This window comes from Bufo bufo, chromosome 5 (genome assembly GCF_905171765.1).
Source record: "Bufo bufo chromosome 5, aBufBuf1.1, whole genome shotgun sequence".
Lineage (NCBI taxonomy): Eukaryota > Metazoa > Chordata > Amphibia > Anura > Bufonidae > Bufo > Bufo bufo.
In genome coordinates, this window is record NC_053393.1 from 119,075,534 (window position 1) to 119,102,767 (window position 27,234).

At 41.3% G+C, this 27,234-nt stretch overlaps 1 protein-coding gene across 1 annotated transcript in view; it reads left to right on the forward strand.

Moving 5' to 3' along the window:
* Positions 1-27,234, forward strand: part of LOC121001040 (cytochrome P450 7B1) — a 303,677-nt gene that overhangs the window by 213,483 nt on the left and 62,960 nt on the right. The window contains exons 3-4 of the mRNA XM_040431923.1: positions 23,936-24,532; positions 24,973-25,179. Of these exons, the coding sequence (XP_040287857.1) occupies positions 23,936-24,532; positions 24,973-25,179 (804 nt within the window). The remainder of the gene's footprint in view (positions 1-23,935; positions 24,533-24,972; positions 25,180-27,234) is intronic.

A 27,234-nucleotide genomic window follows, 5' to 3' on the forward strand; every position in this document is an offset into this window, starting at 1 on the left:
GACTTCATATTTCCATTTGACGTGGTTCCTGATGGAGTATAAGTACCGTATTTTTCGCTTTATAAGACGCACCTGATGATAAGACGCACCTAGATTTTTGAGGAGGAAAATAAGAAAAAAAATATTTGAACCAAAAAGGTGTGCTTTTGCTAGGTTTTGAACTAATGGTGGTCTGTGGATGACGCACTGTTATGGGGGGACCTGTGGATGACGCACTGTTATGGGGGGACCTGTGGATGACGCACTGTTATGGGGGGACCTGTGGATGACGCACTGTTATGGGGGGACCTGTGGATGACGCACTGTTATGGGGGGACCTGTGGATGACACTGTTATGGGGGGACCTGTGGATGACACTGTTATGGGGGGACCTGTGGATGACACTGTTATGGGGGGACCTGTGGATGACACTGTTATGGGGGGACCTGTGGATGACGCTGTTATGGGGGGACCTGTGGATGACGCATTGTTATGAGGGGGATGTAGCATCATATATAGCATCTTATGTAATGGGGGTCACTATTCACACAGGGACAATATACTGTGACACATATGATACTGTGACCAGCATAAGATCATCTTATGCTGGTCACAGTATCATATGTGTCACAGTATATTGTCCTGTGTGAATAGTGACCCCCATTACACCACAGTGCACACAGACTTTATATGTAAAATCTTTTAATGGCTCTGCTTTCTTCTATAACAGTACTCACTATGAAAGCAGCAGTCCGGCCAGCACGTGACGTCACTCAGTCAGTCACGCTCCTGCCAGCTTCATTAATGAAGTGGGAGGAGCATGACCGAGTGAGTGACGTCACGCGCCGGCTGGACCGCTGCTTTAATAGTGAGTACTGTTATAGAAGAAAGCAGAGTGTAATGAAGCCGTTTTCATATGTAAAGTCTATTATCTTCAAGCAGTATCTCTGCTTTTAACTAGGGCAATCCTCTGTAGTAGTACACCTTACTATGAAAGCGGCAGGCAGGGCGGCAGCGTAATCTCGCGATGCTCACTCATTCATGAAGGAAGTGGGAGGAGCGTGAATGAGTGAGCATCGCGAGATTACGCTGCCGCTCTGCCTGCCGCTTTCATAGTAAGGTGTACTACTACAGAGGATTGCCCTAGTTAAAAGCAGAGATACTGCTTGAAGATAATAGACTTTACATGTGATAATTGCCGTGAGCGGGGCCCGATGTATTACAATACAGTGACTGCATCGGGCCCCGCCGTAAGTGTTGCCAGCCTCCGTCCCCTCCTCCCACCCCTCTGATACATCGTGGCTTGCGATGCATCAGCGTCACCAAAGTAAACATGGCAGTGTTCGCTTTATAAGACGCACTGCCATTTTCCCCCCACTTTTGGGGGGAAAAAAGTGCGTCTTATAAAGCGAAAAATACGGTAACTCCATTTTGTCCTTTCAGCAACGTGTATTACATTTGGCCCGTGCACTTCCAATATCTCCCTTCCCCCTTCCCCCTTTTGGAATATGAGAAACTTCCTGTGCGGTTTCAAGATACCCATACATTCCTTGGTTTGTAAGTTTCAACAGTCCTACCTTATAGGGTCATCTTGGCTCAAATGCATGCTGGCCTATGTGTATATACCTGATTGGTCAAATGCTGTTACTATGAGTCATCTATTATGTTAATGCAGAGCTCATGTGTGATCATACTATAGGTCGAAACTAATGCTAACATATGATTGGATGTCAAGGAAGCTCAACCCCCTCTATTATAACTGTTTGCCAACTGTGAAATAAACCAGAATGGATTGGAACTAGACACGTGTTCAGTGTTATCTCATTCATTCTCCCGGTACCGGATAAGATTTAATTCAAGCTGATCACCGAAGTCTGGAGTCAGGGACACGTTAGGCAAAAGAGTCCATATTGCCTTACAGTTCCATTAATGCAGCATATATTTTCCATTCTGGCATTTCAGAAGAAAATATGTTATAATCTCATCACACTGCACCGGATTTACTTTAAGACCTAGCTAACGGCAGCCAATGATAGAGCTCTCTAACTGTCTAGTTAGAAAACTCCCCTAACACATAGTGCAGAATATCCTGGGTTTTTTCTAAGGGATGCAGATTTAGCCTGTCTCCTCTGCTTGTGATAGACTTTGCCCAGCTGGATGTTACAGGGAAGAGACAAGGGAGTGCAGTGTGGTGCTGCATTTCATAGAATACACTGGAGATTCTGCACACAGCACTCAAAAAAAGAAAGAATCTACGAAGTTTTACAACTGTGCAGCTACTCTTTCGATTCACCTACTACATCACTGCACTCCTGTTCCCTGAGACACAGCAGAAATGATATTTCAAGCAGCACTCCATGCATGGGATATATATATATATATATATATATATATATATATAACAAAGTATACTGCTAGAATGCTGATGATGAGTTAGCATTATATGACCAAAAATTGGAATTCCATTTTCTGTAGCATTTAAGTTGTGAAAATGTAAAATAGATAAGAATATGATGCTTGAATTTCAACAATATACACGGTTCAGTATGCCCCTGAAAGCAGAAGTTTTAGTGTCCAACACTGGCTGATTTTAGCATGAATTCCACAAACACAAAACAAAGTACTACTTGGCTTCACAAATATATTTTAGAACAGATGGTCCCTTTAACACAGGCAGAATCTAGTAGCATGTTTTGTTATTTTGGATAATATGGCTGTATGTAGAATATGTAGAATGGCATTAAGAACTATTTAACTGTTTATTATGACTGAATGAATATAGAGGGACATCTAATTGTATAGGGAAATCCAATGCAATTAAAACTATTAACCAGTAATAGATTTATGAAGTTTGTTGAAAGGATACTTTTCATACAAACTTTAACATTTCGCAATTTAATTAAACTATTTTAAATACAGACATTATCAGTCATCTGCATGATGGCTATCTTGCTTTAATTTTTGCCTTTAAAAATCTGTCCATGGAAAAAAACTAAATTCATGTATATCTCTTTCTTAAAGAAATTTTAAGTGGTCATGAATAGGGTTGAGCGAACCCGAACTGTAAAGTTCGGGTTCGTACCAAACTTTAGGATTTTTGGACCCCAGACCCGAACCCAAACATTTTCGTAAAAGTTCGGGTTAGGGTTCAGTGTTCGGCGCTTTCTTGCCGCTTTTTGAAAGGCTGCACAGCAGCCAATCAACAAGCGTCATACTACTTGCCCCAAGAGGCCATCACAGCCATGCCTACTAATGGCATGGCTGTGATTGGCCAGAGCAGCATGTGACCCAGGCTCTATATAAGCTTGAGTCACATAGCGCTGCACGTCACTCTGCTGTTACAAGTGTAGGGAGAGGAAGCTGCTGGACTTGTGATTTCAGGGAGAGCATAGGAGAGAATCTAACTCAGCGATCTACATAGAAATAGTTGTGTGGGTGCAGGGCACTATCGTTTTACCCTGTCCTGAGCTCATTGACCAAAAATACAAACTTTTATAATTCCGTTAGTTAGGTGGGTGGCGGCGGCAGCCATTTTATGCATGCTCAGTGCACCAGCACTGCATCTGAGCTTTGGGACATTGCAAATCACCATTTTTTGGGGGGCAAACTACAACATCTGGATTAGTCAGTGTGCAATTTAAGGTAGAAATACACCTATCATTTTCTGGGGTTTGAAAAACATTATTTTTTTCAAAAAACTGTATTTTCCAGATCTGCAAGTGTGAACTTCAAGTTTAATATATACAGCATTCATATTCTGTTAGCAAAAAAAGACTTTTTGGGCAATCTACAATATCTGTATTAGTCAGTGTGCAATTTAAGCTAGAAATACACCCATCTTTTTCTGGGGTTTGAAAAACACACTTATTTGACAAAAAACACTATTTTCAGGCCTTGCAGCATCAGCATTTGTGAAATTACAGGCTTATATACTGCTGTCAAATTCAGTTGTTAAACAAACAGTCGTTTGGGCTCCAAAAATTTAGTTGGCAGCCTTTGATGCAGATGTCATTGTGAGATACACCCTTAATACATTTGGGTTACATTCAGAGATTTTAAATACCGCCATTTGGTGCACCAATATTGAATTCAGGCCTACAGAGGTTCAGGCCCTGTGAGATACCACCTCTACATACAGGAGTTTGAATTAGGCATTTGAAATACAGCCATTTGAAATACTGCCTTTTTGTGCAAAGATATATTTACTTCAGGCCTACACAGGTTCAGACCGTGTGAGATACCCCCCTACATACAGGGGTTTGAATCAGGCATTTGAAATACAGGCATTTTAAATACAGCCTTTTTGTGCAAAGATATATTTACTTCAGGCCTACACTGATTCAGGGCTTGTGAGATCCCCTCTATACATACAGGGGTTTGAATTAGGCATTTGAAATACAGCCATTTGAAATACAGCCTTTTTGTGCAAAGATATATTTACTTCAGGCCTACACAGGTTCAGACCGTGTGAGATACCCCCCTACATACAGGGGTTTGAATCAGGCATTTGAAATACAGCCATTTGAAATACTGCCTTTTTGTGAAAAGATATATTTACTTCAGGCCTACACAGGTTCAGACCGTGTGAGATACCCCCCTACATACAGGGGTTTGAATTAGGCATTTGAAATACAGCCATTTTAAAAACCGCCATTTTGTGCAAAGATATATTTACTTCAGGCCTACAGAGGTTCAGGCCCTCTGAGATACTACCTCTACATACAGGGGTTTGAATTAGCCATTTGAAATACACCCATTTGAAATACAGCCATTTTGTGCAAAGAAATCTTTAATTGAGGCCTAGTCTGGTTCAGGCCATGTGAGATACACCCTTTACATACTGTTGTTCTTTTTTACTATTAATTAAACACCCATTTAGGGCAAGATCCTAAATTCAAAAAATATGAGGAGAGCGTCAAATAAGGGACGTGGCCCAGGTCGTGGTGCTGCTGGTGGAGCTCCTGTTGCAGGGAGAGGACATGGTCGATCTGTGCCAGCTAAACGCACAAGTGAAACCCCTTCCTCAGGTGCGAGTAGGCGACAAAACCTGCAGCGGTATTTGGTCGGGCCTAATGCTGCCCTACGAATGGTGAGGGCTGAACAAGTACAGGCGATAGTAGATTGGGTTGCTGACAGTGGCTCCAGTTCATTCACATTGTCTCCCACCCAGTCTCCTGCTGAAAGATTACAGTTGACACCTGCAGCCGATGTTCATCAGTCTTTCACCTCACCCCCTTGCAAATCAGCCAAGCAGTCTGAGCCCCAAGTCATGCAGCAGTCTCTTCTGCTTTTTGATGACTCTGTTAGCAGGGTTTCCCAGGGCCATCCACCTAGCCCTGCCCCAGAAGTGGAAGAGATTCAGTGCACCGATGCCCAACCACTTATCTTTCAAGATGAGTACATGGGAGGACCATCGCAACACGTCTCGGACGATGACGAAACACAGGTGCCAACTGCTGGGGCTTTTGAAAGTGTGCAGACCGACAAGGAAAGCAGGGGTGAAGACTGGGTGAAAGATGATGTGGAGGACGATGAGGTTCTCGACCCCACATGGAATCAAGGTCATGCGAATGACCGATGTAGTTCGGAGGAAGAGGCGGTGGTCGCACAGAGCCACTAGCACAGCAGAAGAGGGAGCAGGGTGCAAAAGCGGAGCAGCCGTCCTCTATACAGTACGCCTGCTACTGCCCACTGCAGCAAGGGAGCAAGCACACCAAAGCTAGCTCCAAGGAGTTCCCTGGTGTGGCAGTTCTTCAGACAATGTGCTGACAACAAGACAAGAGTGGTTTGCACGCTGTGCAATCAGAGCCTGAAGCGAGGCATAAACGTTCTTAACCTGAGCAAAACCTGCATGACCAGGCATTTAAGTGCAAAGCACGAACTGCAGTGGAGTAGACACCTCAAAAACCAAGAAAGGTCTCTGGCTCCTCCTGCTTCCTCTTCTGCTGCAGTCGCGGCCTCTTCATCCACCTCTGGAGTGACAGTGCCACCTGGCACCCCACAAACAGAGGATCTGCCAGCAACACCAACACCTGGGTCACCAAGCATCTCCACAATGTCACACGGAAGCGTTCAGCTCTCCATATCCCAGACGCTGGAGAGGAAGAGGAAGTACCCCCCTACCCACCCGTGATCCCTAGCCCTGAATGCCAGCATTTCGAAATGACTTGCCTTCGAAATGCTGTCATTCCGTCTGGTAGATACGGATAGTTTTAAAAGCCTTATGGCGGTGGCTGTCCCACAGTACGTCGTGCCCAGCCACCACTACTTTTCAAGGCGAGCCATCCCTTCCCTGCACAACCAAGTAGGGGACAAAATCAGGTGTGCACTGCGCAACGCCATCTGTGGCAAGGTGCACCTGACTACGGATACGTGGACCAGTAAGCACAGTCAGGGACGTTATATCTCCATAACAGCACACTGGGTAAATGCAGTGGCGGCTGGGCCTGAGGCAGATAGCAGTTTGGTGCATGTCCTTCCACCACCGAGGATTGCAGGGCGCTTCAGTTTGCCTACTGTTGCTTCCTCCTCCTACTCCGCTTCCTCATCCTCTACCAGCTCCTCATCCGGTCAGCGTAACACCTTCACCACCAACTTCAGCACAGCCAGGGGTAAACGACAGCAGGCAGTTTTAAAACTTATCTGTTTGGGGGACAAACCCCACACCGCGCTGGAGCTGTGGACGGGCCTTGAACAACAGACCGATGAGTGGTTTGTGCCAGTCAGCCTCAAGCCCGGCCTTGTGGTGTGCGATAATGGGCGAAATCTCGTAGCAGCTCTGGGAATAAGGGTTTTCCTAACTCTCTCAAAATCCTCTGTTGTATTGCTGGGTGACATGAACCCCCTTTTGCCGTGAATAAACCCCTGCTGTGCCTACATGACAGGGGCTTAAATCTCTCAAAATCATCTGTTGTATTGCTGGGTGACAAGAACCCCCTTTTGCTGTGAATGAACCCCTGCTGTGCCTGTGTGACAGGGGCCTAAATCTCTCAAAATCCTCTGTTCTATTGCTGGGTGACAAGAACCCCCTTTTGCCGTCAATGAACCCCTGCTGTGCCTGGGTGACAGGGGCCTAAATCTCTCAAAATCCTCTGTTCTATTGCTGGGTGACAGGAACCCCCTTTTGCCATGAATGAACCCCTGCTGTGCCTGGGTGACATGGGCCTAAATCTTTCAAAATCCTCTGTTCTATTTCTGGGTGACATGAACCCCCTTTTGCCATGAATGAACCCCTGCTGTGCCTGGGTGACATGGGCCTAAATCTTTCAAAATCCTCTGTTCTATTGCTGGGTGACAAGAACCCCCTTTTGCCGTGAATGAACCCCTGCTGTGCCTGGGTGACAGGGGCCTAAATCTCTCAAAATCGCTGATGATAGCATTCCCACCTGACAGCGGGGGCACAGTTGAAGCACAAGGCGAAGGCAGAGGAGGAGGAAGAGGTCGCCATGCATCTGGGGCACCACCAGCACCTGAGAAGGCAGGGTTAGCATGGCCCAAATGTGGATAAGCTTTGTCAGCCTTGGAGGTGCTGACCTGCCCTGCAGCCAGTGTATAGTGTGAACGTGTGTTTAGCACGGCAGAGAGCATTATCACAGGCCGCAGCCAATGTGGACAAGCTTACGTTTATTAAAATGAACCAGGCATGGATCCCACAGGACTTGTCCGTACTTTGTGCAGAATAGACATTTATACCAGCCTCAACCATCCATTCTTGTACTCAAGTGCACTTATTCTTTGTTTTATTTTGTTATATGTCCCAATATTTTTTGGGGATACCCTAATTTAAAAATAAAAAATAACACAAATCAGTGTTGGCTACCTATTCCTCCTTCACCGCCGCTTCCACCTACACCGCCACGTCACCCTACACCGCCACATTCACCGCCTCCTCAGCCTCCTACTCCTAGATCCAGATTGTTATTTTTAATGTTTCTGTATTTTATGTTATTTTAAGTCATTTCCCTATCCACATTTGTTTGCAGAACAGTTGTCATGCTCTTAAGCACATTTTCATGTCTTTTGCAGCCCTCTCCAGGACTATTTTAGAGCCATTTTAGTGCCCAAAAGTTTGGGTCCCCATTGACTTTAATGGGGTTTGGGGTCAAGTTCGGGTCCCGAACCCGAACTTTTTTTTCAAGTTCGGCCGAACTCATCGAACATCCAGGGGCCCGCTCAACTCTAGTCATGAATCAACTTAGAAGATCATTCAGGTGAGGTAAGAGAGGACCTGGAGAAAAAGTGATCAGACAGTAAGGTCTCATGCACACAGCCGTTGTTTTGATCCACATCCGAGCCGCAGTTTTGGCGGCTCGGATGCGGACCCATTCACTTCAATGGGGACACAAAAAATGCGGACAGCACTCTGTGTGCTGTCCACATCCGTTGCTCTGTTCCGTGGTCCGCAAAAAAAATACAACCTGTCCTATTCTGTTTTGCGGACAAGAATAGTCAGTTATATTAATGGCTTTCCGTGCCATTTCACAAATTGCGGAATGCACAAGGAAGCCATCCGTGTTTTGCAGATCCGCAATTTGCGGACCGCAAAACACACAACGGTCGTGTGCATGAGGCTTTAGTCTGATGGATTTCACTGTGAAGTCTGCAGCCTATTATGTACTATAAAAGATAAAAGCTGCAGAGCCAAATCAAATTCTTAATGGATTAAAAACATACTACAAAAATTCTGTAAATATTTCAAAAATGCCCAAAATATATCTAAAGCAATATAAAAATTACTATCACATTTAAGTTCAGTTGTTTTAACCAAACCTATTGCGAACAGGAATGTAAGATTAAAGAAAATGTGTCACCAACTTTTTTTCCGCCAGTTAAAACCAGATTGCAAAACATATCCGGCGTTATTGAATTCCGTAATAGGTACCTTTATAACAGAGTTATAATGGAATATAATGGAATTCTAGGACGGAATGCAAAATGGATGCCTTTAAGAGGCATTCCGTTTTGCTCCGTCCTAATACATGTCTATGGGGCCAAATAACGGTTCTGTTTGTTTCCGTTATACATGACGGAAAAAATAGTCCTAGAATTCCATTACATTCTGTTATAACTTTGTTATAACAGAACCTATGATGGAATTCAATAACGAGGATGTGAACCCGCCCTTAATCTGTTTTTATTTTCTGATTATAGCATTTTTTTATTCTATTTCCTAATCATGATTATGGGGGCAACCATCTTGCCTGAGCTGTTTTAACATGATTTAAAGAATTGCTTTACAGCAGCCCCATGGTCCATGAGGGGACCTCATTGACTTCTATGGGAGCTTTTTCTCGGTATGCTGTATGATCTGCACAGAGGTCATTTTACAAGGTAGCAGTAGATAAGCTTTGAAAATCGCCTATTGTGAATGGAGAATCCTATATTATCTATACACAGAGGGGATAAAGGCGATTCTAAACCTGCCTGTAATAATAGACGATAACTGCAATACAGAGATCTGCACAGACCAAGTAGTGGTACCTATTATTAGGCTTAGTGTTCAGTGTGAAAACTGCGGGATTTTATAGTTTTTGTATACATTTAAATATTGACATTTGAAAATTACAAATTCTTTAAAAATGTGTCTAACATAAAAACGATTTATGATTTAAACAATAGGTCATTTTCTGATGACACATTCCCTTTAAGCCTGCAGACATACAATGTACATAATAAATACATTGGTAGTAGTGTGGGTTATGTTGAAGAACTCAGCGACATTCAAGGCTACTTTCACACTAGCGTTTTGGCTTTCTGTTTGTGAGATCCGTTCAGGGCTCTCACAAGCGGTCCAAAACGGATCAGTTTTGCCCTAATGCATTCTGAATGGAAAAGGATCCGCTCAGAATGCATCAGTTTGCCTCCGATCAGTCTCCATTCCGCTCTGTTGGCGGACACCAAAACGCTGCCTGCCGAAGCGGAGCAGAATCCGTCCTGGCACACAATGTAAGTCAATGGGGACGGATCCGTTTTCTCTGGCACAATAAAAAAACATGTCATGGCTATAGAAGACATAATACAACCGGATCCGTTCATGACGGATGCATGCAGTTGTATTATTGTAATGGAAGCGTTTTTGCTAGTGTGAAAGTAGCCTTATAAAACACCTTTGCCATGTGTCAGTTCATGTCATTTTTATCTGCTAGATCTACCCTATTGAACTGTACTGTTGCAAGAGAAATTAAGTAGACCCTTTGGAATTACCCAGATTTCTGCATTACATACTAATATAATGTGGGCTGTTTTCTAAATCACAATTATTGACAAACTACCTAAACTTATAGCACACAAAGAGTTGTATCATTCATATATTTTATTGAACACACAAAGTAAATATCCACAGTGCAGGGAGGCAAAAAAAATAACCTGTATATCTCAATTTGGGAGCATTCACCTCCACCAAATGTTTTCTGTAGCTGCAAATGAGATTTGCACAATGTTGAGGAGGTATTTGGATCATTTGTCCCTGTAAAATGTGTTTCAGTTCATAATATTTCCGGGATTCCTTGCATGCACATCATTCTTCAGGTCATACCACCGCATCTTGATAGAGTTACAATCAGGACCACTGAGTTACATACTAAGGAGGCAGATAATGTAACTGTAAGGCTCCATTCACACGTCCGCAATGTGTTTTGCGGATACACGGAGCCACGGATCCGCAAAACACGGAAAGCGGCAATGTGCGTTCCGCATTTTGCGGACCGCACATTGCTGACATAATAGAATATGCCTGTTCTTGTCCGCAATTGCGGAAACGGAAGCACGGATGCGGAAGTGCGGATCCGCAAATGTGGATGCGGACAGCACATTCCGTCCCCATAGAGAATGAATGGGTCCGCACCCTTTCCACAAAATTGCGGAAAGGATGCGGACACATTTTGCGGACGTGTGGAGCCTAACAGGTCCTTGGGGTGACAGGGCTGGCACTGTACTACTTTTTTTGTTCCCGACATAAATCCAGGCATTTTCTAGCAACCTCCACTGGGTGGGGCTCAGTGCATAGATGTTTTACAGCTTCCATTAAATTTAATGGCAACTACCGTATTTTTCGCCCTATAAGACGCACCGGCCCATAAGACGCACCTATGTTTTTGGGGAGGAAAATAAGAAAAAAAATTTTTTTAACCAAAAGGTGTGCTTTTGGCGGGTTTGGAACTAATGGTGGTCTGTGGATGGCACTGTTATGGGGGGATCTGTGGATGACGGACACTGTTATGGGGGGATCTGTGGATGACGGACACTGTTATGGGGGGATCTGTGGATGACGCACACTGTTTCGGGGGGATCTGTGGCTGGCACTGTTACAGGGGGGATCTGTGGTTGGCACTGTTACAGGGGGGATCTGTGGCTGGTACTGTTACAGGGGGGATCTGTGGATGGCACTGTTATATATGTGCCAACCACAGACCCCCCACCCCATAACAGTGCCATCCACAGACCCCCCCCCAGCCCATAACAGTGCCATCCACAGACCCCCACCCATTAACTGTGCCATCCACGGATGTTATTCACAGATCCCCCCCCACCCCCCCAGTATACAAATATAAAATGTCTTATTCAATTAAAAATGATTAAACATGCCCCCCAACTCCTAATAGTACTGTACATCCTAATAGCTTCTGTACAATGCCGGCAGGCAGGCCGGGTGGCCGGTGCGTCACTCACTGACGTCACTTGCCTGCGCCGCCTGCTTCATTCATAAAGTAGGCGGCGCAGGCACGTGACATCAGGGAGTTACGCTGCCGCCCGCCCGGCCTGCCTGCCGGCATTGTACAGAAGCTATTATGTACGGTACTATTAGGAGTTGGGGGGCATGTTTAATAACTTTTAATTGAATAACACATTTTATATTTGTGCAGCACTGGAGCGGCGGGGCGGGGCTATAGTACAGTGACTGCACCGCCCCGCCGCAATTGCCGTGCCCCAGCTCCTCCTCCCAGTCCCTCCCCCGCTCGCTCGTACATCGCAAACTGCGATGTTAAACTGTCAGCATTCGCCCCATAAGACGCAGGGGCATCTTCCCCCCATTTTTTGGGGGGGAAAAGTGCGTCTTATGGGGCAAAAAATACTGTATATGAATTCATATGTACAGAGCTCCCCCTAGTGGTGGCTACAGGTAGACATTTTTTTCATGTATGTACTATAATCACGGGTAAGCACTCCAGCAGTCATGCTGTTTTGAAGAGACAATTCCCACTCGCACTCTTGCTAAACTGTTCTTAGTACTCTCATAGAAGTGAATGGAGCATGCTACGATTGGATTGCAGGAGGTTTTTACCCCTGTACTATATGAAGGGAATCAGAGGATTTATTGCTGTATGGTGGAGCTTTATGAATGTGTGTATATACTAGTTGTCTAGTGTAAATACATTGAGAAATATGGTATGTAGAAAGACTACCCTGTTTATGAAGCAACTGTTCCATTTTTTTCTGACATAGAAGTTGGGTAAAGTGGGTGAGGCCTATTCTAAGTTTTGCTATGGGGCCCTATGAGATCTGTGTATGCCCATTGTCGGTAATTAACCCTTCCTAAACACAAATGTTTTTTTCAACCATTCTCTTAGTCATTTCAGTTGTTTGCTTTTGGTAACTGTTTTGTTGCATCACTGAATGCCTTTTTAGCTTAAGCTAATGGGCTGCTGCCCTTACATTCTTTTGTAAAATGCTTTGATACACCTTAGCCACTAATTATGATGCCTCCTTCACCAGCTTTCACACTAGGGATTAGGTTTTGGTGTTGGCATGCAATGTTCTTTAGCCTTCTAAGTTAGTTGCTTTTCATTGCTTTGTATTATTGTATTTTTTTTCTTCTTTAATCCTCATTAGCAAGTATGTGTTCCACTATTGACAACGCAGTCCAGTGCACATCTTGTCGAATGTATGCAGTCCTCAAACAGCCGTTTGAGAGAGCATCTCTTTGTGAGCAAGTTGCATTTTTAAAATTGCACATCCTGTATTATATTGATCAAATTTTGACAATTTGGAAAAAAGTTTGCTGCTCACTGAGCAAGCAATCTATCGGGTAGATGCAGAGGAGGGTGGTAGTATGGAGGGTCAGGAAAGTGAGGTAGCTAGCTGGGTAACAGTTAGAAAGTGGGGTAGATGGGTGTGTGACAGGTAGGCTAGCCCTGATCTGACACACCCCAACAAGTTTGCAAGGTTGGCAGATGAGGGCGATGTTAGTTCAGAGAGAGCACTGCTGCAGCAAGATACTTCCTCTGCAAGTCAAGGTAATGTCAGCTCCAGTAAGCAGGAGAGCAGGGCAGGTGATGGTAGTGGGTTGTCTTCCTGGGAGGGGCTGGTGAAGACCCTGTGGTCATGGTCCACATTGGAAACAATGACAAAGTCAGAGGTGGGTGAAGGGTCCTTAAAAATGATTTCAGAGACTTAGGCCGTAAGCTCATGGCAAGGACCTCAAAGGTAATATTTTGTAAAATACTACATATACCAAAAGCCACACCAAAAAGGCAGCAGGAGATTATGGAGATTAAGTGGCTCAAGAACTGGTGTAGGAAAGAGGGATTTGGGTTCCTGGAGAACTGGATCGTCTTCTCTGTCAGCTACAGGCTCTATCATAGGGCTTAATGGGGAGGATGAAGATTTTTTTTGGGGGAGAAGATGGCTAGAAGGTTGAAGAAGAGTGTAATCTAGGGACTGGGGGGAGGTAATTATATTATTGGTGGGGAAGACAGAGACCTGGGGCAAGGTAATGAAACTAGGGGAGGAATGGAGGGAGGGACTAGAACAGTTCATAATGAAAGGTGTAGGGTAAAAAATATACAAAAACTTCTTGATTGAATGTATACTAATTCTAGAGCCCTGACCAATAAAACTGATGAACTGGAATTAGTAATGTCTGATGAGGACTATGATATAGTGTGATAAGTGAGACTTGGCTGGATGATAGCTATGACTGGCTGTTTAACGTACAGGGTTACAATCTGTTTAGAAAATATGTAAAGTCCTGTTCAAAGCCGACATTCCGGGAAGATAAAAGTGACTGAAATGAACATGTGGAGTCACTATGGGTAGAAATAAATGGAGGTAAAAACAATAATAAAATATTGATAGGAGTTTGCTATGAGCCACCTAATATACCAGAGTCCCCTACTAAGGGAAATAGATGAGGTGGCAAATCATAATGAGGTTGTTATTATGAGGGACTTCAACTTCCCAGATATAGACTGGGAAACTGAAACATGTAGATATTATAAAGGAAACAGGTTCTTGGCAATAACCAAAGACTTGCCTAACTGGTTCAGGATCTGACTAGAGGGACGGCCATACTTGACTTAGTATTAACCAATGGACCTAACAGAACAACAGATGTGCAGGTTGGGAAACACCTAGGAAAAAGTGACCATAAAATAATAACCTTGCAATTGTCCTTCAAAAGTGTGTTTCTTCAGGGAGGCACAAAAATACCGAACTTCAAAAAAGGTAAATTTGACCAGCTAAGAGAGGCCATTAGCCTCACTAATTGGAACATGCTCAAAAATAAAAATGCAACCAGAAAATTGGATATTTTTAAAAGCATCCTAAACTCTAATAGTGAGGTTCATACCTTATAGGAATAAAAGGGTATGGAACAGCAAAAACAAAACAAAAAAACATGTGGATAAATAGAAATGTAAAGAAAGCAATAAATGACAAAAAGAAAGCATTTAAATCAGTCAAATAAGAATGTAGCGAGGAAGCCTTGAAAAAATATAAGAAAAAAAATAGAATATATAAAAGACAGATAACAGCAAATCTATAAAATATTTTTTTATCCAATAAAGAGTGTCAAAGTAAACACCCCATTAAAAGTAACCTGTCTGACCTAGGAAAAAGTGCAGCAGTGTCTTAAAAAGATTAAAATAGACAAATCACCGGGATCAGATGGCATACATCCCCCGAATCGTGAGAGAATTAAGTAATGTCATAGTCAGACCCTTATTTCGGATATTTATAGACTCTATATTAACAAGGAGCATTCCACAGGAATGAAGCTTAGCAAATGTGATGCCAATACTCAAAAAGGGGTCAAAAGCAGAGCCTGGAAACTATGGGCCGGCAGGTTTGACATCTGTCATGGATAAACTGTTTGAAGGTTTTCTAAGAGATGCTATCTTGGAGTACCTCAATAAAAATAAGCAATTAACGCCATATCAGCATGGTTTCATGAGGGATTGGTCCTGTCAAACTAATTTAATCAGTTTCTATGAGGATGTAAGTTCTAGACTTGACCAGGTCGCGTCAACAGATGTCATGTATCTTGATCTCTCCAAAGCATTTGCTACTGTGCCACATAAAAGGCTAATATATAAAATGAGAATGCTTGAACTGGGTGAAAATGTTTGTATGTGGGTAAGTCACTGTCAGTGCTAGAAAACAGAGGGTGGTTATTCATAGTACACACTCAGATCACTGTCAGTAATGGGGTACTGCAGAGGTCAGTATTGGGCCCTATTCTCTTCAATATTTTTATTAATGATCTTGTAGAAGGCTTGCACAGTAAAATATAATTTTTTTGCAGATGACACTAGAGTATGTAAAGTAATTAAAACAAAAGAAGACAGTATACGGCTGCAAATGGATCTGGATAGATTGGTGTAAAAATGTAAGGTTATGCACATGGGAAAGAAAAATACATGTCATCAGTATATACTAAATGGTAAAACACTGGGTAACACTGACATGGAAAAGGACCTAGGAATTGTAGTAGACAGGAAACTAAGCTGCAGAAACCAGTGTCAGGCAGCTGCTGCCAAGGCCAATAAGATAATGAGTTTCATCAAAAGGTTGCATAGATGCCCATGATAATAACATAGTCCTGTCACTTTACAAATCACTAGTCAGACCACACATGGAGTACTGTGTACAGTTCTGGGCTCTTGTAAACAAGGCAGACATAGCAGAGCTGGAGAGGATTCAGAGAAGGGCAACTAAAGTCATAACTGGAATGGGTGGACTGCAGTACCCTGAAAGATTACCAAAATTAAGGTTATTCAGTTTAGAAAAATATAAATATCTCAAATACGTGGATATACAGGTGGCGCTGAAGTGGGTTAGGTTCACTTTCAGTAGTCAATACGTTATTAAGTTCAGACCGCTCTGCTGTTTCCTCAATAGTCAAAATTTCCTTCCAGCATTAGACCTTTCGCTTCTCTTGACCTAAATCAAGATACCGGACTTTCACATGTGGGCACCCCTCATCCAACAATCCTAAGGAATATCAAGAGGGCGCACAAAATAGTGAAGCACTGATGGTTCCAAGGTAAAAAAAAGTGGTTCATTATACTCACACAGCAAGGTCTTGTTAAAAGCAGGTCATAATACACGAGACAATATTCGTCCTCCTACCTGACCCGGGTTTCGCTTTCGCGCTTCGTCAGGGGTAGCTATCCAGCCTCTCGTTGGGTTGGTTTAAATAAGGGCAAAACCCCACCTATCTATTTTCCCACCAATAGGATCCACACTAAGAACATTAAAAATGCATATACATTTCATACAAAAAAAAGACACATCCCCGTAAACTATGGGAAGCATGTTAACATTACAATGCGAAATTACTACCTAAGATGGTGAAAAAAACGTTTCAGCAGAATATACCTCTTTTCCAACGGCTATCCTCCCACACTACTCCAGCTTCATTGATAAACTTCTTCTACGATCATAATCTCGTGATCCCGGCACAAGGTGAAAAAGAGCCTGTCAGAGACCACTACTAAGACTTCAAAGATGAAATCTCCCAACATCCGGATCACATGATCAAGGTCACGCAGAGATTTCTGACCAATCACGGACTACCCCCCTTTCATTCATAAATTAACCTTATTGTTAGTGTGTATTGCAAAGCAGGACATATAAACTAGGCAGGGCTTTAGATCACACTCCACATTCAGTCCTTGCGGCTGGAGTGTAGCTAAATTATACATCCACTCGACTTCCTTTCTATTTATATGTGCAATAGGGTCTCCTCCTCGCCAATGTGCCTGTACTCTTTCTATGCCTAAGAACGACAGTCCATTCAGGTCCTTTTGATGACAATTTTTAAAATGTAATGAGACACTTCTTTATATTTCTAAAATGCTCCTGAACACGTATTTTTTATTTTTTTGTGGTCCTCCCCACATACTGGAGGCCACATGGGCACGCCAATACATAAACTACTCCTGCACTTTCACATGTGATGGTCCCTTTAATTTTAAATGTCTGGTCTTATTGGAGCGTACTGTATTTGTTTCTCTTTTCATATTATCCTTACTCCTATTCTTGCAGGGGAGGCAAAACCCACACCATATAAACTTATTGCTCATTTTAACCGCTACAGATCTCGGTGCCGCACTAGACACCAAGCGATTTCTAAGATTGGGAGCTTTTTTTAAAACCTTAGGGATTTCCTTCCCCAAAACTGGATCATTTTTCAAGACTCCCCAGTTTTTCCTAATTGCATTCTTTAATGGACCCACATTAGTATTAAATTGGGTCAAAAATATAAATATAAATATTTCTTAATTCTGCATTCCCCTATTTCTTTACATCCTGCCTTTTCTTCTATGTCTCTACTAGCCTCCTCCAGAGCCTCAAGTTCATAGCCCTTTTCTAGAAACCGCTTCTTTATTACCTGGCTCTGATCTTTAAAGTCCCTACTTTCATTACAGTTGTGATGTATTCTTTTAATCTGTCCTTTTGGGATATTTTGTAACCAGGGTGCATAGTGACAGCTGTTTATCCCTAAGTTTCCTGATGTGGTTTTTAAAAAAGCTCCCAATTTTAGAAATCGCTTGGATTGTTGGATGAGGGGTGCCTACATGTGAAGGTCCGGTATCTTGATTTATGTCCAGAGAAGCGAAAGATCTAATGCTGGAAGTTTTGACTATTGAGGAAACAGCAGCGCGGTCTGAACTTAATAAAGCATTTATTCAGTTTAGAAAATAGACGACTTAGGGGAAATATAATAACCATGTATAAATATATCAGGGGTCAGTACAGAGATCTCTCCCATCATCTATTTATGCCCAGGACTGTGACTGTGACGAGGGGACATCCTCTGCGTCTGGAGGAAAGAAGGTTTGTACACAAACATAGAAAAGGATTCTTTACGGTAAGAGCAGTGAGACTATGGAACTCTCTGCCTGAGGAGGTGGTGATGGTGAGTTCACTAAAAGAGTTCAAGAGGGGCCTGGATGTATTTCTGGAGCGTAATAATATTACAGGCTATAGTTATTAAATCTCTGTAGAAGGGTCGTTGATTGAGGAAGTTATTCTGATTGTGTGATTGGAATCGGAGAGGAATTTTTTTTCCCTTAAATGAGTAAAATTGGCTTCTACCTCAGTTTTTTTTTTTTTTTGCCTTCTTCTGGGTGAACTTGCAGGATAACAGGCTAAACTGAATGGATGGACGTCTTTTTTCAGCCTAACAAACTATGTTACTATGTTAAACATAGCCTTGTACATTTGTGCTAAAAAGTTTTGTCTTGTCTTATTTGTGCATAGAACATTTTTCCAAAATCATTGTGAAGTATCCAGGTGTTGTTGGGAAAACTTGAGATGGGCCACAAGCAGCAAAACAGTTCAGATCAGATCAGGCATGATCACGTTTACACTGCCTGGCCCTGTCAATCAAGGTGTAGAGAGGGCGAGGCAGTTGCAGAGAGAGCAAAGCCTCGCACCTGTTGCTTCTAGAGGCTCATTTGCATGCATTAAAACATCTTTTTTTCTCAGCAATACGGGCACATATGAATATGGAACCAACACAGATGATTTATCTGCCAACATACAAGTTAACCAAAAGGAATACATGGATACCCACTAAACGATATAAAATAATGTACCCCTACACAATATAATGAAACCATAAACAATTTTATTAGAATCACATAAATACTTACGATTGACACAACACAAGGTTAAAAACACAATTAAAAAGCTCTAGGGCTGGTGGTGCATGATTGGCGGGTCAAGAAATAAAGTGCAAGTGCAAAATGTGATCAGCAAAGAAGATTTAGTTCATCAACAGTGATAAAATCACTAATTTAATCTATATAGAGAAAGAAAAGATGGTATATGCACACACACAGTGTGTACCACTTGCGCCACAGTATGGCACACAACACGCATATAATAGTGCAATAGAGAAAAAGACTTAAAACTAGATAAAGCTGCTACAAATCATCAGCAGACTATAATGTCTGCACAAAGAAAAATCAATGAAGATAGTCTTACAATTATACTGACCACAATCCAGACCTCAAACCAGACACCACCAGTCCACTCCCCGACGCGCGTTTCGCGTGTTGCTTTCTCAACATACAAGTTAGCCAGTTTCATAGGTACTAGTGTTGATCATAAATATTCGAATTGCGAATTTGCATCGCGAATAGCGGCACTTCGAGAATTCGCTAATATTTAGAATATAGTGATATATATTAGTAATTTCGAATATTCGAGATTTTTTTTTAATCAGTACACATGATCCCTCCCTGCTTCTAGATTGTGGGCCAATAAGAAGGCTGCAATATCTTTGACTTTAGGAGTAGTGTTGATTGCAAATTTTTATTTAATGCTATTTTTTATCGCAAATGTTTCAATTGCCGATTTCCGCAATCAAGAAAATAATGACTGGAGATAATGAATTCGCAAATATATGGCGAATATTTGCCCAAATATTCGCAAAATATCACAAATTCGAATATTGCCCCTTCCGCTTATCACTAATAGGTACACATCTGCTGACAGATGCCCTTTAAGGGGAGTTTATTACCAGAAAGTTCACTGTCAAACTAGGCACAACGCCTTGTAGGGCTAGTGCCGCTGAATGTAATGATAACTTTCATTTAGCATTCCTTTGCTTCATTCTTGAGATAAATTACTTTTAATCCATATGCAAATAAGCAATTCATGGCATCAAGCACAGGCCCAAGTTACTCTGTGCATCTGTGATCCTCCTGTTTCCTCTGTCAGCCCCTCCCTCTCTTTCTTGATTGTCAGGGCCAGGTTCCTAGATAGCCATCTTGCCTGGACCTGTTAATGATGAAGGAGCAGCAAGGGTGCACAGAGTGGCTTGTGTCTGCCCTCGGTGCACTTAACTGCTCATATACATATGGATTAAAAGTACCTCTTCTCCAGAATGAAGCAATGCATTGCTAAGTGAAAGGCTATGCTAGTCCTACTGGTGGATTCCCTCTATGGTTTGAGGTTTATGTTTTAGGTCTTTCCAAGGCATTTTTTTTCTTCTGAAGTCTTTACTTGTGTGGACTTGGAGACCAGGAAGTTTTGTGGCACATAATTTTGATTTACGGGTTACTCATTATATTACAGGACATCTGGTGATGGATATTGCTGTCTTTTTACAAAAGATATTGGGGATATTTAATAAAACTGGTGTATCATAGGGTACTCTTAATTAGAAGTGTGCATGAGAAAAATTTGGCAAGAGGCCTTAAAGGGGTTTTCGGGGATTTTAATACTGATAACCTATTCTCTGGACCCCGGACCCCCACCGATCAGCTGTTTGAGAAAGTAATGGCTTCTCTCAGCTTTGCCTAGGCCAGTGACATCATGTTTGTCGGTCACCTAGCCTAGAAGGAGCTCAGCCCCATTGTAGTGACTGGGGCTGGCCTGTGATACCAAGCACAGCTACTATATTATGTACAGTGATGTGCTTGGCAAGCTGCAAGAAAGGCTGGAGCGCTCACAGAAGTACAGGTGCCTTCTCAAAGAGTTGATCAGCAGTGGATCCCAGGCATCAGACCCACACCGATCAGATACTGATTACCTATCCTGAGGATAGCCATAAAAATAAAATATATGGATATGCCGAACAGTCAGGGGAACCTCACCACTTCCCCTGGAGATGCGCACCCACCACTTTACCTACTTAGGTGTGCCGGCCGCTTCTTTTGCTTTCTATCCTGAGGATAGGTCATCAGTATAAAAATCTCGGAAAACCCCTTTAATAATAATAAGTTAATAAATTTAGTACATTTATGTCAGAAAATCAAATATTTGCAATCTATGACCTCTCATAAATTTGCATTGTAATTTACGCAAGTTTATCAGCCTTGTTTCAAAAAGTGGAGTGAAATTGAAATTGCACATTTTTGTACAAAACTGATTTTTTTTATTTAAAACTGACAACATTAAGCAGTTCTCCAGGATTTAACACCGATATCAGATCCCTCACCAAGCAGTTCTAGCACTGGAACTCCAATGCCCCGTCCATTATGTATTGGACACTGTTCCCATTTAATTCAATCGGAGCAGTGCTGCGGTAACCAACAACTTCCACTAAACAATGGATGGAATTGTGTAGTTCCAGCACCTATTTCCAGTGGCAACTGTACTGCCGAACAGCTGATCGGCCTAGGTGTGGGGTGTTGGCAACTCATCGGCGAGATATTGATGACTTATCCTAAGGACAGGTCATCAATTAATTCTGGCGAACCCCTTTAAGTTACATTAATACATTTCCTGCCATTGTTTAGAATCCAAACAATTATCACATGCTTTACCTCAGACAAGGCTACGGACACTGCTGGTACAATAATTCTGCTTCTGCTATTCAGGATACAGTAGAGCTGATATCACTGTTAGCACTTAGATTGATACTGTGACATTTGAACCTTGGATGATTTTTATGCATACGCTCTACGACTTGTATTATTTTATGGAGACGCATATGGTTTGTGCTAGTTCTATCATATGGGCACTTGTACTGTATGTGTGGATTTTATATATTTTTATTTGTATTTTATATTATATCTTATTTATATATACCTGTATATATAGTTATATTTTACAGTATACAGTCCAGCAAAAGAAACAAAGTATGCAGCACTCACCATAAAACGTCTTCTCTTTATTTAGTCCACTAAAAATTCAGCGGTATGGGATGTGGTACAGGCTGGCATGCAACAGTTTCTCAAGCCTCCCTGATGAGATGGATGCATACCTGGTATAACTACCTGTGCACCTCTGCCTCATTAGGAGCCGCCCTAAAGCAGATGAATATAACAAGCATAAACACAACACTATCACATAAAAATTACCTACAAAAACCTACTCATATCCACCTTATTGTTAAAACCCAAAGGTCCTGCTTCATTTGTTTTCAGAATTAATCTAGCTTCTCTACGGAGCAATTCTCTTTCTCAATCGCCACCTGCCAGGAGTGGCTGCATCATTAGCGGGCCTACAAACCCAAGTACCGCCGGGTCTGCATTATGCTCTCTTCTAACATGCGCAATCAACCTTGTATCTCCATGTTTTGCAGAGATCGAGTGGAAATGTTCACAGATTCTTTCATATAAACAATGGATAGTTTTTCCAATATAATATCTTTTGCAAAAAATTACATAAACAACTAAATCCGTTCTGCAATTAATGAAGTCTTTGTCCATTCAATATTCCTAAACCAGGTTCTGGAGCATATGTTATAAAAAGCAATAAGAGCAATGTCCCCATTTATTAGTACCTTAGGGGATCATTCTATCAAACCATGTTGTCTTAGGTCTTTCATATCTACTATGAACTAACATACTGTATCTCTTAATAAGTGATTTCTTCTAAATGTAATAATGGGCTTAGTCATTGATAGTAAAGTAACATCATGTGGCAAAATATACCAATTATTATACTGTAGATGGCTGAGAAAATCGCTTTTACCGTTGGGCTATGCTGTAAGGAAAAGACAAATGGTTTACTACTGCCTGTCTCTTCTCTACTTTTGTTTTTATTTTTGGTTTTATTTCTACCCTGTAATAATACCGATTGACTCCACCCCTGTGCTTTTTGTAATGCCACATCCAAGATATTTTCTGGATAGGTCCTCTCCGGTAATCGAGAACACAAGCACTAAGCTTGCTGATTAAAAACACTGTCATCACTGTTTATTCTCCTCAATCGAATGAACTGACCATAAGGGATTGATTTTTTTTTCAACCTAGACAACTAGAAACTATTGAAATGCAACAAGGAATTTTTTGCAGTGGGTTTTCTGAAGCCCTCCGTAACGATAGTTCCATCTTTTGCTAAAAAAAAAAAAAAACTGTGGCAAATGTACTCACGAACAACTGATTGGCCTGGGTGTGGGATGTTGGCAACTCACTAACCAGATATTTATGACTTATCCTAAGGACAGGTCATCAATTAATTCTGGAGAATCCCTTTAAGTCACATTAATACATGTCCTCCCATTGTTTAGAATCAAAACAATTATCGCAAGCTTTACCTCAGACTCAGACACTGCTGGTACAATAATTCTACTGCTACTAATCAGTATGCAATATGGCTGAAATTACTGTTTGCACTTAGATTGATACTATGACATTTTGCCTTGGTTGATTTTTATGCGTACGCTCTACAAATTGTTCTATTTTAGGAGACGCATATGGTTTCTTCCAGTGCTATCATATGGGCACTTCTACTGTATGTGTGGATTTTATATGTATTTATTTGTATTTTATATTATATATTATTTATATATACCTTTTATATATATTTATTTTTTATATTATTTTTATTATATCTTTATATGTATTTATTTGAGTACTTGAATTTTAGGCTTTATTATATGAGCACAACTTTGTTGAGTTTTATGTAGTCATTATGGCTGTTTTTATTCTATGGAAAGTATATCTGGCACTATTGTATGGACACTTTGTGCAAAGTGGCCTGTGTTATACAGCAGATCAATTAATTATTTATTTAATATCATGGCATTTTGCCATTTTCTCATTGATTATGCAGTACTGCAAGGTTTCCCAATACATTATAGCACAAATTATATTTACAATGAGGCAACATCTCTAGAATTTATTAGAAAAGTTTGGCAACTAATCTTTACAAATGCTTTTGCTGAATGAAATTGTAATTTTTGTTTTGGCAAGCTGTTATTAGGCTTATTTGTTATTGATTTAGATAATAATGTCAGGAAACTGATGCCAGTGATCTGTTTTCTCTCACATAGGCAGATATATTACATTTATCATGGATCCAACCCAGTTCCAGTATGTCATTAGACATGGCAAGAAGCTTGACTTCCATGAGTTTTCCAATGAAATGGCATCCAGGACGTTCAACTACCCACGCTTGTCAGAAGCAAGGTTCCCACAGCTCAATGATCGTATGCTCAAAATATATAAAATCCTGCAGGGTAAGCCTTTGGACAAACTTACTGACAGCATGATGATAAATCTCCAACATGTATTCAAATGGAAATTCTCACAAGCAACAGATTGGAAAACAGAAAAAATGTACCAGTTCTGCTGCTCGATCATGTTCGAAGCCAGTTTTATGACACTCTATGGAAAAGATCCTGTTGCAGATGGTCGTAAAGTTATTAGTGAAATGAGAGAAAAATTTACAAAGTTTGATGCCAAGTTCCCCTATCTTGTTATAAACATACCAATTGCGTTGCTAGGAGATACCAAGAATATTCGTGAAGAACTGATAAATTTTTTCATGCCCAAAAAAATGGACAAGTGGCTTGACCTGGCCGAGGTTATCCAGGCCCGGAAAGATATCCTTGAACAATACGATGTGCTCCGGGACTATGACAAAGCAGGTAAGGCTCTGTGTACTAGAAAAAATAATTTACAGTAGACCTTTGAAATAAAAAAATTACATTGCGACCTTGAAGAATTTTTATGCCTTTTTTAATTGGCTAATGATAAAATGTTTTACTCTCAAACAACCGTATATAATAATTGATTTTTTTTTTTTTTTGCTGAGATGGTAAAACAAGATACTTAATGGTGATAATGAGAAAGGGATTATAACTGTGCTGCAAATACTCCCCTCACTACCCCCCCCCCCCCCCACAGACATTACATTTTAAACTATTCTCATTAAGCAGAAAATTATACTTCAGAAACCTATTGGTCCTCATTAGCATTCACTGATCCTTGGCTGGGTCTGTGTCCTAACATCTTTTAATTAGCACACTGCAAATCTAATCAGTGTAATAAATGCTATTAATCTTCCTTTTCACTTATTTTCTCTCAGCACATCATTTTGCCTTCCTTTGGGCCTCTGCGGGGAACACGATTCCGGCAACATTCTGGGCCTTGTACTACCTCGTGAGGCACCCAGAAGCACTTGCAGCAGTGCGTGACGAAATTGACCATTTCCTGCAGTCAACAGGTCAAAAGAAGGGACCAGACTATGGCCTCCATATCACCAGAGAACAGTTGGACAGCCTGGTTTTGCTAGGTAATTTATTTCATTTTTTTATCTGCATCAAACGATGGAGCTGCAAACTCTGTTTCTAACACAATTCTGTTTACTGAGAAGGTGGAGGACACAGCTGCTTAATTGACATGATAATGCCCATTTACATCAATTATAAATTAGGTAGTTGGTATCTGCAGATACTTTTGTTGCATGTAAACATTTCAGATTGAGCAGTTAACAATAAAAGGCAAAGAGCTAAATTTGAGTTTAACAATAATCAAAAAAATGTCTATTAACTTGATTGAACCTAAGCATCTGCTCAGGGTTTAATACAAATGATATAAATATTAATGGGGGTTTTATAGACTACTTTGGTGTATTTTTTAACCCTGGTTATAGCAGTTTCACAGAAATAGATACTGCATTTATTCAGATTTAGGCCCTGGTAGACAAGCGACTAGTCGGAAGCACAGACGAGTTTTAATACGGACTGTAAAACAAACATGGATGGAGTCCATGTACTGTCCTTTTTCACCTACAGACTATAGACAAGTGAATTGATTGGCTAAACAAATTGTATTCTTTACGAATTTCACAAGAATTCTTATGCGGAATTAATCCAAAATTCTCAAATTGGTGGGGAAAACAATCAGAGAGGAAGAAGATGGAGGATCACATGACACTTCGAAGATGTGTGTGTGTGTGTGGGGGGGGGGTTGCCCTATTGGCTCAGAGAGACAGCCTAATCAGCCAATCAGGGAGCAGTAAGCAGGCAGGTCCTTATGCTGAGACAGAAGAATCACCATTCTGTCTTCAGCTTGTGACCTGGAAGGGTGTCTATTAAAGACACAAGACACCAATGTAGTGTGATAGGGACACTATAAACAGAGTATAGGGAGAGAATAAGAAGATATATTTGGGTATATTGTAGGAAATTTTATCAGGGAAACCATACAAAAAAAGTAAGGGAGTGAAGGACTGGTCACCTAGCTGTGTATTTAATACAGTACAGCTGTAGGCAACAATTTTTTTTCTGTGTATGAGTAGACAAACAGTCTACAGTTTATTGGCTTATTGCGAGCACCGCAATAGCATTCTGCGTTGAACAATTAAGCATTTTTTTCTTCCAAAAACTATTATACTGAATGTGTTGCATATTACTGCAAGATAACGCCATTTACATACCCATGTTATTAAACGCATTGGATTGTACAGCAAGATAACGGGTAGTTACAGCAAAAGCAATAATGCAATAAAGCCATTTTTATACCCATGTTATTAAATGTGTTGCATATTACTGAAAGATAATGGGTAGTTACAGAAAAAGCAATACTGCAATACCGCAATTTTTATACTAATGATATTGAATGCATTCTATTTTTACTGCAAAAAAGTTTTACATTTGCATTTTACTGAAAAAAATTCAGAGTTATACCCATGTTAGTGAATGCATTATTGCATAATACCATGTAGTTCAAATGCATTTTGCTTTAAAAATTGCTTTCTTATTCCCATGTTAGTGAACACATTACTGCATCATACAGTGTAGTGCAGACACAGCAAAAAAGACATTCTTTCCAAAGTCAATTGTCAATACCAGTGTGCAGTGTGTTTGTAGAAGGGGAAGGGCATTTAATTGGGCCTCTGTCTTTACATTACAGAAAAAAACACTTGCAATTTTGCTAGTGCCATTGAGTAATCTGTGCACCAAACATATGACTTTTCTTTTAAAGGCCTTATAATAAAATGTCTGAAAAATGGAAGTTTGTAAAATGAAAGACCCATGCCTCATCATCCCAGAGTCATAATGTGGGTATTAGCAGTAGTAGCAGCACCAGCCACCTAGCCAGTAGTGGTAGTAGTAGCTCTTGTAAGTCCAGTGGCGATAGTGAAATTGGTAGCTACAGTGGTGCTCAGGGCAAATATAGAGCAGAGAATTAGGATGAGGGTCAAGAAGCCCACGAGGACATATTGCAGTCTGATAAAAGTGGTGGAGAGGGAAGGATTATGATGATGATTGTGTGTTGGACAAGACATAGGAGCCGGATGGAGGTTACGTCAGGTGATGAGGGAGGTGCCTACGGTGGTAATAAA